The sequence below is a fragment of the Haliaeetus leucocephalus genome, unplaced genomic scaffold (assembly GCF_000737465.1).
Source record: "Haliaeetus leucocephalus isolate CR32 unplaced genomic scaffold, Haliaeetus_leucocephalus-4.0 Scaffold168, whole genome shotgun sequence".
NCBI lineage: Eukaryota > Metazoa > Chordata > Aves > Accipitriformes > Accipitridae > Haliaeetus > Haliaeetus leucocephalus.
Genome location: NW_010972604.1, coordinates 1,326,565 through 1,338,888, shown reverse-complemented (window position 1 = coordinate 1,338,888; position 12,324 = coordinate 1,326,565). Strand labels below are relative to the sequence as shown.

Here is a 12,324-nt window from a genome sequence, read left to right as displayed (position 1 = left end):
GGAGCGGGGCTGCGGCGGGGAGCGGGGGCAGCGCTAGGGGTCTGGGTGCGGGGAGAACTCGCGGGAGGGGACACCGCATTCGTCCAACGTGGGGCTTCCCCGCTCTTTTAAGCGTAGCGGGGAAAGGATCTAAATTAATTAGCGCACAGCCGCTGATTGGAGACACATGTCACCGCCGCCGCTGTGGCAGCGAGTGCGGCGGCAGGACGGCACCTTGGCTGCCTTGCGCCAGCGAGGGGCGGGGGGGCTTGAAAACAATTTCTAAAAGATAGAAGGAAATAGATAACAAGCGGGCAGGCAGGCGGTGGGGAAGGACGGGAGGGTGGGTGGATGGCAGGGACGGCATGAAGAGGAAAGGTTGCGCACGTACGTGCAGAAAAAAGTGGAAGGGTCTTTTCTGTTTCGATCGGCAGAGCTTACAGTGCTGTTTTGGAAAGGCAACGCTGTAAATAGTGCTTGTTTCAAGGATCCGGAGAAAAGAGAAGTCCCCGGTGGGTCCACACTCTGGAAGACCCAGTGTGAAATAGCCGAGAGTGCAACAAGGGTCACTGATAATTCTAAGCAGATACTTAAATAGTAGGGGTTAAAGGGGCTGTGCACGGGTAAACTTTCGTCATTGGGCTATTTCTATGTGTGATCTGAAGGAGGAGAATACTGGCCTGAATTTCTGAAGGATTTACATGGCTTAGGTCAGAGGGGTTGATTTAAAAGTGAATGGTGCATGTTGCACTTATTCATCATGTGACACAGGTAGTTCTGAATCATAGTTTATAGTCACCCAGAGGGTATAAATGCTGCTGTAATGAATAGCAGTTTTAAAGACAACCTGTAAGGAAAGTGGTATATTTTAAGGGAATTTGTTCATTCTGCCTCCTTTTTTAAAGCTTGTCCTCCAGTAGCCAAGACAGTTACTTTTCTTGGAGAGTATACAATGCAATAATTGAAAAATTGTTGGAAAAAGCTACTGTTGCTGTGTATAACACAACTCTTTTGTGATTTTTTGACCTTGGAGTGTCAAATCTGAGCAGATACTATTGAAAGCCTCTGAACCACAAGTTTGTAGTTTTTGGATCATGGCAAAGAAAGGTTTTTTTCTTTTTTAAAATTAGCACCAGGCCACATTGCCCTGTGCCCCTTGAATGTATGAAACGAACAATTTGCAAATACAAATTTGCCCGAATGTACATTGCTAAAGTATCAAACCTCCTATTAATTAATCTTTGCTTATAAATAAGCCAAGCCATCCTTTGATGCCTTTTTTTTTTTTTTTTCTCCATGGTAGCATGCTCATGACCTCCACTGGGGGTGTGAGCGAACCTTTTGTTGTTTGCGGTTTTTGTCTGTACTGTTTCTATACAATCAAGGTCCTGTGAAAAGGAGGAAGAGGCAGCAGGAGGTAGGAACAAGCTGGGCTATTTTGGACCAATGTCCCATTAAAATGTTCTCTCTCTCCTTAACTCACTCCAAACTCCTATTCAGGCATACACTTTGTATCAGTCTTTAACCTGCACTAAAACCTGTAGGACACTGATACTTTGACATTGTTGGGAAAGAATTAAAGAACCGACCAGGGATGGCTAATATTTCTTGCCTTATTTTATTGCAGAACAGCAGGAATTGAAAGTCTTTAAAGCTCTGGTACTTTGACTCTTTTATGCAGCTGAGATGATGAAATAAAAATGTGTTTGGTAAAGGAATTCAAATTAGCACTGGGTCACATAATTCCCCTGTTTGAATATGGCCAATCAATGGCATCTCTAAGGCATCTAGAGGCAAGAGCTATGCAATTTCTGCTCATGCAGAATAATATTCCTAGCGTGGAAATTTCTGCTAATTAAAGCTCTTGCCAAGTAGAGCTTTTTTTTTTTCTTCTTCTTCTTAAATAGCTCAAGTCAAAGCTTTGCAAGCCAGGACTTGGAGAAAGTGTCCCTATAGTTAGAGCAATGCATTCAAGATTTTAAACTGCAGATCTAATTTTCCTTCTAAAATCGTTGTGTTATAAATTGTGTTACACACCCTTAATAACAGCTTATATATGAATAAAAAAACCAAATAATGTTTTCTTCTGGAGTTAGAGACATCTATACAAAGGAACTATTGTGACCTGTGCTTGTTTTGTTGTAGAACATAATGTAGAAAATGCGTAGGAAATATATGAGGGGATATAGGGCACCAGGAGTAGTATCTATTCTTTTTGTTTTATGATAAAATAACTTATTAACTCCCTTTAGGATTAGATCTATCTATATTAAAATAATTTTGCCTGACTTTATTTTTAATAATAAAGTCAGTAGCAGGGATAATGAAGGTTAAAACTCCAGGGAAGTTAATGAAAGATAAATTATTACTGAATTTGGGCTTCAGTCCAAATTTCTGCTTACTACTTATTGTGGGACAGCTCATTCATTTTTCACTCACAGAAATACCTTGCTATGTATAATGCTATGCAATTAGCTATGGCCATACAAGACTATTCCTTAAGTATATAACTTATTAATTAGAAAATAACTGAATGAAATGCAGTGGGCTGCAGGTTCTCGTAGAAACTGATGGCAGAACTCTAAAAACCCTTTTCACATTCCATCCAAAATCACATGGTGTGACAAGAATGATACATGGTCAGTAAAAAAGGCTTTTGTGTTTTGTTCAGTTTTCCTGAACAATAGTGAAATTATCTTAATGCCCAAAAAAGAGCAAAGAGTCATAGTGGTGTTTAGGTGTTAGAGCAAGCAGAATGCTCAGAGCTGATACAGAGCCATGGAAGGCTCTTTGTATTGAGAGAAGAGTTTGGGCATATCAGTCAGTGCCTATTGTTGGCAGGGAAAGTTTTGGTGCCTGAGAAGCAGCATGTGCTGTCTCAATCCATCCCATCAGCTCAAGAATCCCTGTTCTGGATCCATACTCTCTCATATTCCTGTCTGTGGCAAGAATAGCCTTTCCCCCTACTGGGCTCCCCTTCCTTCATTTTTAGTGACAAAAGTTTGTCTGTCTTGCTAAGAAGCAAGCATTGCCTCTGTTTGCATTCTACCACACTGTCAATGGTGCATAACTACAAAAAGTAAGGAACTAGGAACCAAGATGCACAGACTCAGTTCAATTTAGCATAATTTGTCCCACCCTACCGTAGATGTCCAAAACTGTTCATATGGTCTGTGCTGTAGGGATGTCTGTTGCTTTTCACTGGCTATAGAAGAAGTCTATATCAGCTAGATGAGATGTGCAAGATGAATTTCATTCTAAGGGGGTGGTTGTGTGAGGTAGAGAGCACCTTCCTCTTCCATTAGTTTCACTGGCATATGATAGCACATGCACTATTCAGACTCAGGATTAGTGTTTTGCAAGACTGGATTTAACTTTAGTTTCTCTTTACACAATTGGCATGTAACATGGTGTATTGGGTTTGTGTGGCAAGGTTTTGGTAGTGGGAAGGTTACAGGGGTGGCTTCTGTGACAAGCTGCTGGAACCTTCCCCTATGTCTGACAGAGCCAATACCAGCCAGCTCCAAGACAGACCTGCCACGGGCCAAGGCCGAGCCAACCAGCGATGGTGGGTAGTGCCTCTGTGATAACATGTTTAAGAAGGAAAAAAAGTTGCAGGGCACACAGAAATGGCAGCTGGAGAGAGGAGGGAGAACGTGTAAGAGAAACAACCCTGCAGACACCAAGGTCAGTGAAGAAGGAGGGGGAGGAGGTGCTCCAGGTGCCAGAGCAGAGATTCCCCTGCAGCCCGTGGGGAAGACCATGGTGAGGCAGGTAGTACCCCTGCAACCCAGGGAGGACCACGGTGGAGCAGATCTCCACCTGCAGCCCATGGAGGACCCCACGCTGGAGCAGGCGGGTGCCTGAAGGAGGCTGTGACCCCGTGGGAAGCCCATGCTGGAGCAGGCTCCTGGCAGGACCTGCGGATCTGTGGAGAGAGGAGCCCATGGAGCAGGTTTTCTGGCAGGACTTGTGACTCTGTGGGGGACCCACGCTGGAGCAGCGTGCTCCTGAAGGACTGCATGCCGTGGAAGGGACCCATGCTGGAGAAGTTCATGGAGGACTGTCTTCTGTGGGAGGGACCCCACTCTGGAGCAGGGGAAGAGTGTGATGAGTCCTGCCCTTGAAGAGGATGAAGCGGCAGAGATAACGTGTGATGAACTGACAGTAAACCCCATTCCCTGTCCCCCTGCACTGCTGGAGGGGGTAGGTAGAGAATTCCAGGAGTGAAGTTGTGCCCGGGAAGAAGGGAGGGATGGAGGGAAGGTGTTTTGAGATTTGGTTTTATTTCTTCTTACCCTACTCTGGTTGATTGGTAATAAATTGAATTAATTTTCCCCAAGTTGAGTCTGTTTTGCCTGTGACAGTAATTGGTGAGTGATGTCTCCTGTCCTTATCTCAACCCACTAGCCCTTTGTTATATTTTCTCTCCCCTGTCCAGTTGAGGGGGAGGGAGTGATAGAATGGCTTTGGTGGGCACCTGGCATCCAGCCAGGGTCAACCTACCACACAGGTATTGGCATATTAGTGCCTTATCCCCATCAGTAATGGAAATGTCATGAGTATCTATCACTTTTCCAGTTTTATCTCACTGAGAGTTCAGGATTTATTCTTCCATGTTTGAAGACTTTCAGAACATGTGTTTATGACAGGTCTGTCTATTTGGAGCCAGACACTTGTGTTTCTACCTTGAGGTCCACCATTTATGCTTGTAATGAGGATGGCATAGACAATTATCAGACAAGCATCTCCCATTCTGTTGCTACCCAGAAGCTGCCAGCCTTTACTGGAGGATTTTCTCCATGCATAGGTTACTAAGTGCAAAGATGTCAGCTGGTATTGGAAGTAGTAGTAACTCTGTGATGTTACTAGGCACTGCCCTGAAATGAAGACCATATTTTATTTTTTTTTACAGCAGGCACTTTCAACTTTTCAATGACCTATGCACGACCACATAGAGCCATTTAGGAAGAAAAAAGGCTAAATTTTTTTTCCCATTAAGAAAGGGAAGCAATTTTTTCCAGTGGAAATTCCAGTAGTAATTCATATTTGTTGAAAACCTGGTTCATCCAGGTTGGTAATGCTGCCTTGGAACTTGCCTGAACTTCAGTAGCTCCTGTCATTGTTTGAGAGCTGCCTCCTTTCTGAGAGAGGATGCATCACAAGTGCCTGGCCATTGCGCTTCCTGGAGTACATACCCTTTTCTTCCATGGGAGAGGGAAGCTACAGACCATGTAGGAGAATGAGAGCACAAGGCAATCAAATCACTCAGATTGTGGCTGAAGCAACAGTAGAAAAGTAGCTTTAGGAAGGAAAGGCGGGGGGGGTTAAATCCAATTTCCTGTTCAAAAGCAATTTTAAGGAACTATTTCAAGCAGTCCTACCTAGGCACCAGTGTTTAAGTTGCAGTTAGCAACCTATAGGGCTTTGAATTCCCTGTCCTTTTACTCAGTTTATTTCCTAGGCAACAAAGACTTTTAGTGAGGTCAATGTTCAATACAAGTTCAGGGCTCAGCCTGATGCACTTAACAGGCAAGATCCATACCTGCTGAGCAACAGTTGCCAGTGTAAACACTAGTGCTTTTCAACAGAACAAGTGGGAATGGGAGATGGGTTAGATAGGCTTGGTGAGACTGCAGCGTACCATTATATACCCAGTGCTAAGATGGCGAGCTGTAATACGTATCTTCAGACTCCTGTTTACAAGTGGAATTTGAAGACTGGAGAAAGAGGGTGGGAAAAAGGCAGCAGCAGCTGGGAACCATCCATGACCACAGCTGGTTTTGCAAAGATCTTCTTCCAAATTCGGTTGGGATCTCTCCAGGATTTTCTTGGTCTGACCAATGCTGCAGACGAGAGGAGGATGTATTGTGGGTAATAGTACAGAAAGGTTTCTGCACATGGTGGACTAGGTAAGATAAATATTGGGGCAGTATTTTAGAAGCGTGATGAGCACCTGCTGACCGGTAGGTGGCAAGCGTGCGCCTAAGTCAAGGCTAACCCATTGCTCTCTTGCTGTGTATGGGACACTGTCATGTCCTTAGAGTGACAGTTGGGATCGCTTATGATCCTGTAGCATTTTCCCAGCGAGCAGCTCTGTCAGGTAGCCTCAGTATTTCCAGCTTGCATATTCATAGCCTTCTAAGCCTTCTGATAGCTTTGGCTGACCTCCTGGATAGTGCTTGTGGGAGAACCTGGCCCAGTGAGGTACATTTGGTGCTCACAGCTCTCCACTGAACAATAACAGCTGTATTAAGGTTCCATGCTTTCTTAATTGCAAGTGATAGGAACTCACAACAGGAATTATATTTTCATTAATATTTAAGATTTACACATGTTATTTTTATTGCAAATTTGTTGGGTTTTGGTTCCCCTGCAGATCCGGATACAGTTCTTTTTTCCTTTGAAGTGCACTATGGTTTCTATGCAAGAATAAGTGGTTCTTCTGCTCTTCCCAGAAGGGGCAGCATTTCAGTAATGAATAAAGGCAACTATGAATGTACTAAAGCCTGACTCAGATCACTAGTGTCTCTTCCATAGATGTAATTGGAGGTTGGTTTAGGTTCAGAGTGTATTAAGTACTGCGGGACAGAAGATGCTGCAGATATTTAAGCAGAGCTGATCCTGCCCTGAGGTAGGGTGAAGAATGAAATGATCTCCTGGAGAGCTTTAGTTCCTAAAAATTTTGTAGTTCTATTAATGGAAAGGTTGATAATTTATACTAGTAAAAAGAAATCTAATACTAAATATGGCAGACATGGTAGGGTATTTCTTCCCTGTAAAAACTTATCAAGCATCTGTGACCCAAATACACTAAATCTATATTGCATCTTAAGGTTCTCTTAGTCCATATGAGATGCAGGAGCATTTTCTTGCGTGGGTCTATATGTCACCTTTCTGGAACACGTGCTCTTTGTTCCACCATCAGAGACATGAGAGTGTGTGGTCTTACTATTGTAACTGTCTGGATCCATGCTGACAGCCTTCCTTCAACCCTGCAAATACTGCAAAGTACATACTTTTAGATGCATTCTTTCCCTGAGAAGGTGTTCTGAATGTGAAGGTGGCTTCTTCAGGATAGATGAAAGTAAAGAGATTGAGAGATTTTGACAGATTTCCAAGCATACTTTTTTTTTTTTTTTTGGTGTTTTTTTTTTTTTTTTTAAATTAAACTTCTACAGGAAACGTGTAGTTCCAGGCAAAAGAGTGAATGCATGTACATGTTATTTTGACCATGTTGCCAATCCCCCTTGGATTTTTTTTTGTAGTAGATCAGAATGCTTTTAGGAGTACAGGATCCTTTTGTGGCTTTGCTCTGAATCAGTGGTAATCATATAGTGGCCGTGATGGTCAGAGTCAAGGCAAGATTTGAGGGTAAAGGTAATATTTTCTATTAGATAACTAGCATAGGGAAGCTGGAAGTTCTTCTGAATTTTCCAGCCATATTTGTTCGTCTAATGAGAGCTATTGCCTCTATCTGCCTTGCTTCTGAATCCATGAAGCCTCTTCTCTTGTTTCCTATTCTGTGTAAGTGCTTACATTCTTCAGGCATTTCAATAATTCAGCAGAATTTATTTCTGCAGATATATGCCTTTTCCCATATTTCCTCAATCCATATGTCTCTTTCTCATTTTCTCAGATTCAACATTTTTGAAGGGAGATACCAACATCTCTCACCGCTTTCTGAGGAAATCCTATTCTGTCCTCCAGCCTTCAGCAGAAATGTGCATGAGTGGGTGAGTGCAGAACACTAGTTTTCCTGAGGATTTCACCATTCAGTTGTCTCATTTGAAAGAGTCGTTCAGGTTATCATCCCATATTATATTCAGTATGCTTAAAAAGCCCAACAACCAACACAGAAGGTCACCAGAGCTTGAAGTGGAGTTTCTATTCTGATTTCCATAGACAGAATCCCTGGTAGTAAACAGAATTCACATGTTGTATATTAAACTGACTCCACAAATCACTGCTGTGAGTTTGGGTCCACATGGGTATTTTTCTTGTTGTAAAAGAGTACTAAGGGGATGTTTTCTGTTTTTCTGTTATACTAAGTTGTGGGCCAAAATGTAACGTCACTACATTAACTTTGGAGTTGCACCCAAGATGAATTTGGCCTTGTCAGTTGTTAAATTCTTGCTATGATTGATCTCAGCTTGTTCAGGAAGGGAACATGCCATACTAGCAACCACAGAAATCATCAGTTGAAACTCCACCAAAATTCTTATTCCCAGTAAATTGAAAAATTAAGCTTTGAAATAAAATGCTTTGTTCTCCAATCTCACACTAACTTTTCATTAACATTATATAACTCTCAAGCTATTAGGAAGATGCCAATTAAAACAGAACGGATTGAAGTATTTGAGTGGAGAAAAATAGGAACATGATTCTAAATGAGGTATTGTACTAGTTCTTGGCATCTTGTGGCATCTTATCTCTGATATTTTCAGTTGTAAATTTCATTGCCCTCCACCCCCATTTGTCATAGATGTACATAGATGTAAGTAAACTAAGGCCTATTCTTGGCATATTTATTTAATGAATTCAAAACCACCCATCAGCTGCATGAATGACACAATATGAACATTTTCCCAGCTCCTTCTCCCAAACTTTGTGCAGAGGGATTTTTTCCACAGAAAGAAGAAATACCAGAAATTCCATAAGGCTCACTTGGAATTGCTTTTTAGCAAATTAATGAAAAAAGCTTGTAGATAAATACTGAAGCAGAAGAATCATGAAGCTAACACTAGATTTTTTTTTCAGTACTAAGAGGTATAATTGCATGTGACTTCAATAAATTTCTACTCTTCTTCTAGTACAACTTTTTTGATTATCAGTACCTCAGTGGAACAAAAGGAACAGATACTAAACATTTGCTGTCAGTAATTGATGGGTTAGTCAGTACTGGATTAAAAGGACTACTGATCTACTGGCATGGCAATCCCTTTATGCACCCATAATGGCATTGTACATTCATGGTTTTTCACATGCTAGTGATTTCCACATCAAATAGCTATTTCCACTTTATGCACCAGTGCTGGTAAGTTGCTGCAAGCTAACATGAATTCCCTGGGCCAGCTGTACTGCATTGCTGGTGGGGATGGATAGGACAAGAAAATTCAGAATTATGGGTAATCAACTTGTGATTAGAATACAGTAAACTATCATACTGACTCTCAGGTAGGCATAAACTCTACATTCCTAACGCACATAGGCATAAAACCAGTAAATGTTTATTTTTTATGCCTAAGAGATGCAGGGAGCAAGTTATTTTACTTGAATTTACTACTTTTTAGAAGGGAAAGCTAGGTTGAAACTACTTGTGTGCATTAATAATGTTCAGTACTGGTTGGTTTTTTTTTTTTTTTTGTCCCATATTCCAAGTTTTATTACGTTCAAAAGAATGCCTGTGCAATTTCATTAATACAACATTTGCAGAAGCAGCATGGAATAGCTGTGTCAAATCTGCTAGATTTCCTGTCATTGAGAAGGCTAACAGAACCTTTTTACTGAAAGACCCTGAAGCACTAGAAGAGATGTGTACTCTTAGTGGCTGGAGCTTTTTATGGACATGGATGGTTAGGTGGAATTGAACCTACTGTGGGACAGGAGAATGGAATGGATGACCTTCTGATGTTCTTCCCAGGCCTATTTCCTATGTATCATTTGCAAATGGAAAAAATGAGTCTTATCCAGCCTTGTATTTTATAAAGCAATGGGGTGATACATACCAGTCTGGGTAGTGAACTTGGCAAAGCTGCGTGCAAAGAAGTGAATCTGCAAAGTAAATTTCTATTTCAGCACTTATTAATATAATAAGATGGTAGCAGTAGTAAGTGTAGACACTAAATGTGTAGTGCGATTGTGCCCAACAGAGCCACATTAAATGCTTTGTAAACTCTAGATCTTCAGTAAGAACTGTACCTTCTGTTGCAGCTATCAACATCCTAGTTTAAGAAAGATCTCAGCAGCTGTGCAGGACAAATGAAATGTTAAATCTGATTTCAGTTCTTCATCTGGCTTGATCTGTCATGACCTTCTTTAGAAGGATTCTGAAGTGCAGAACAAGTTGCCCATGGCTTGCATAAAAAGAAGGGATCTCAGAACTGCTAAATTAATTAGAAGTTCCTAAGTAAATTATGTACCTTGTTTTAAATATTAGATAAATAACTGCTGATTGTTAGTGATAGTCTTACGGACACTTTCCTCACATGTCCCATCAGATGGATATCTGACTTGCCTGGTTAGTTAAAAATCAGTTCGATGAAGCATTCAGCTGCAGTTCTCTGCCAGCACACCATCTTCTGGGGATTTCAGGAGATGGAGGTTCCTTCAGGGCTATTTGAAACAGTAGAAAGAGCTCTCTGCGTAACTAAGGGCTACTGAAACTGTCACTAGCTTTTGCTATAAATGCAAGATGCATTTCCAAGGCATAGTGGACTTTCTTTTACATAAATAAAAGACCACATGTATTGGCTAGTTTTTTTTATATATATAAACTCCAAACAAATAAGAAACTTATGTACCCAGAGAAATAATTTTTCTTCATTCATGCTTCTTCTGTTGAGGAAATATTGTAAAAACAAACAGAAGACATACCTGAACTCTGTTGCTCAGTATACCATTGGATGGCATTCTGATGCTGAGGTGATGTAGCACAACCTGCATAGGCTAGAACAGATATTCTAGATGTTTCCTGCCAGCATCTTAGTATCTCCCAGAGCCCCAGTAGAGAAATAGGCATGCTCTAATAAAGTAGTCCAAGTGAGATGGGCAAAGATTGCATAGTAGTCTTCTGGCTCCACCAAGGTCTAACCTCCGTGGTTCTGCTCAGTGAGACAGCGGTGAAGCAATGAAGCAATGTGTTCTGAAATTGGAAAGGGCTGCAGCAGGCAGTAAAAGTTTGTAGTCAAACAAAGCTCTAAGCCTCTACTTTGTGTTTTTGGTGGGTCAGGCTCCTTCCATAGGAGCTGAAAGCAGCCGCGGTGCCGCCATGTCCCAGAGCTGGGAGTCAGAGAGCTAGTAAAGTGGCTCAGCAGGGTTGTGCTGGAGCAGAGGCAGCTTCCAGTGGCCCTGTCTTTAGTGAGGAGTGTCAGGTTTTTATGAGCATCGTTACGTTTTTATAGTTTAATGGGTTTGACTATTAAAGCATAACAAAGCACGTTAAAAACTTACCACGGCTCATTTCCGCACTCAGTAGCAAGTCCTTGCTATGTGTAGCATGGGTCCCTAGGAAGTACTAAGTAACAAAGGCCAGCTTAACACAGTGCTATTCACATCTTTCTTACCCATTTTAATCATCTCAGTCCCTTTCTATTTAAAAACAGTCTTGATTTGAGGTGTGTTTTATTCAGCTTCAAAGTTCTCAGCACAGTGGCTGGTCTGAAATTCATACCTATGGGTTGACTTCTCCAGCAAAAACAGATGGTAGTTTGTATAAAGACTGCAGATGACAAGAAAGATCATTAGAAAATGTGTTTTGAAAGACAGTCATAGAAATTAAGGAGCACTGGATTAAAGACTGGGGTGAGGAGTTTCGGTAAAGAAGCAGTAAAGAAAAGAATACAGTGAAGAAAGCAACAGTGAATAGTTGCCAGCACTGAAGGAAGGTTGACAGATTGGAGAATGGTGTATTAATTTTAAACAGTGGTGCTGGCATCTTCAGTTACAAGAACATGGAGGTGGATCCAGGCTGCAGTCCAAGGGAAGTTTAGTGTAGCAGCAATTCAGAATTCAGTTTAGCCCATGAGATCTATAAATCACTAACCAGTGTTAAAGTGAGATAGACACTACTCCCAAGGGTGGCAGTGTTGCAGAGAACATGGTAGGACACAGGTATTCAAAGCTGGCAGGGACTCCAATACTGGATCTAGACAGAGGAACAAGTACATCAAGGACAATGGACAATATGGTACAGAATATGAAGAGCGGTTCCTTGGGGTAGGTGAGGGGCAGCACTGACTTTTTGGTGCTTGTGGATGTAAGATAGAGTGCTCTGTGGGGATGTGTCTTTGTATCTTTTTCTGTATTTATAGAGAAAATTTAGAAAGTATGATAATTCAGTTAAAATCTCATGGGGGAACTTTTAATGTCTTTTATTTCTAGCAGGCAGCTTCAGGGAATAGATGAACAGAATACTTAAAGCTTACATTCAATTTTGGTTTGCTGTTTCAATACGGTCTTTGCAAAATAGAGTTTTAAGGTTTCTATTAAACTGAAACCCATAAGGCAACTTAAATGTAGTGGAGCACCTATGCACTTGTATTGTTTTTTTAAAAAGGTATTTAGGTGTCTTAAGATGCAGATGTATATGTCCTAATGGCATTTTCAGAAGGAAGCTGATATCTA

At 41.4% G+C, this 12,324-nt stretch overlaps 1 protein-coding gene across 1 annotated transcript in view; it reads right to left on the bottom strand.

Moving 5' to 3' along the window:
- Positions 1-11,161, bottom strand: part of GDF10 (growth differentiation factor 10) — a 24,044-nt gene extending 12,883 nt beyond the window's left edge. Inside the window, exon 1 of the mRNA XM_010563524.1 lies at positions 11,152-11,161. Within this exon, the coding sequence (XP_010561826.1) occupies positions 11,152-11,161 (10 nt within the window). The remainder of the gene's footprint in view (positions 1-11,151) is intronic.
- Between the last annotated feature and the right edge of the window lie 1,163 nt (positions 11,162-12,324).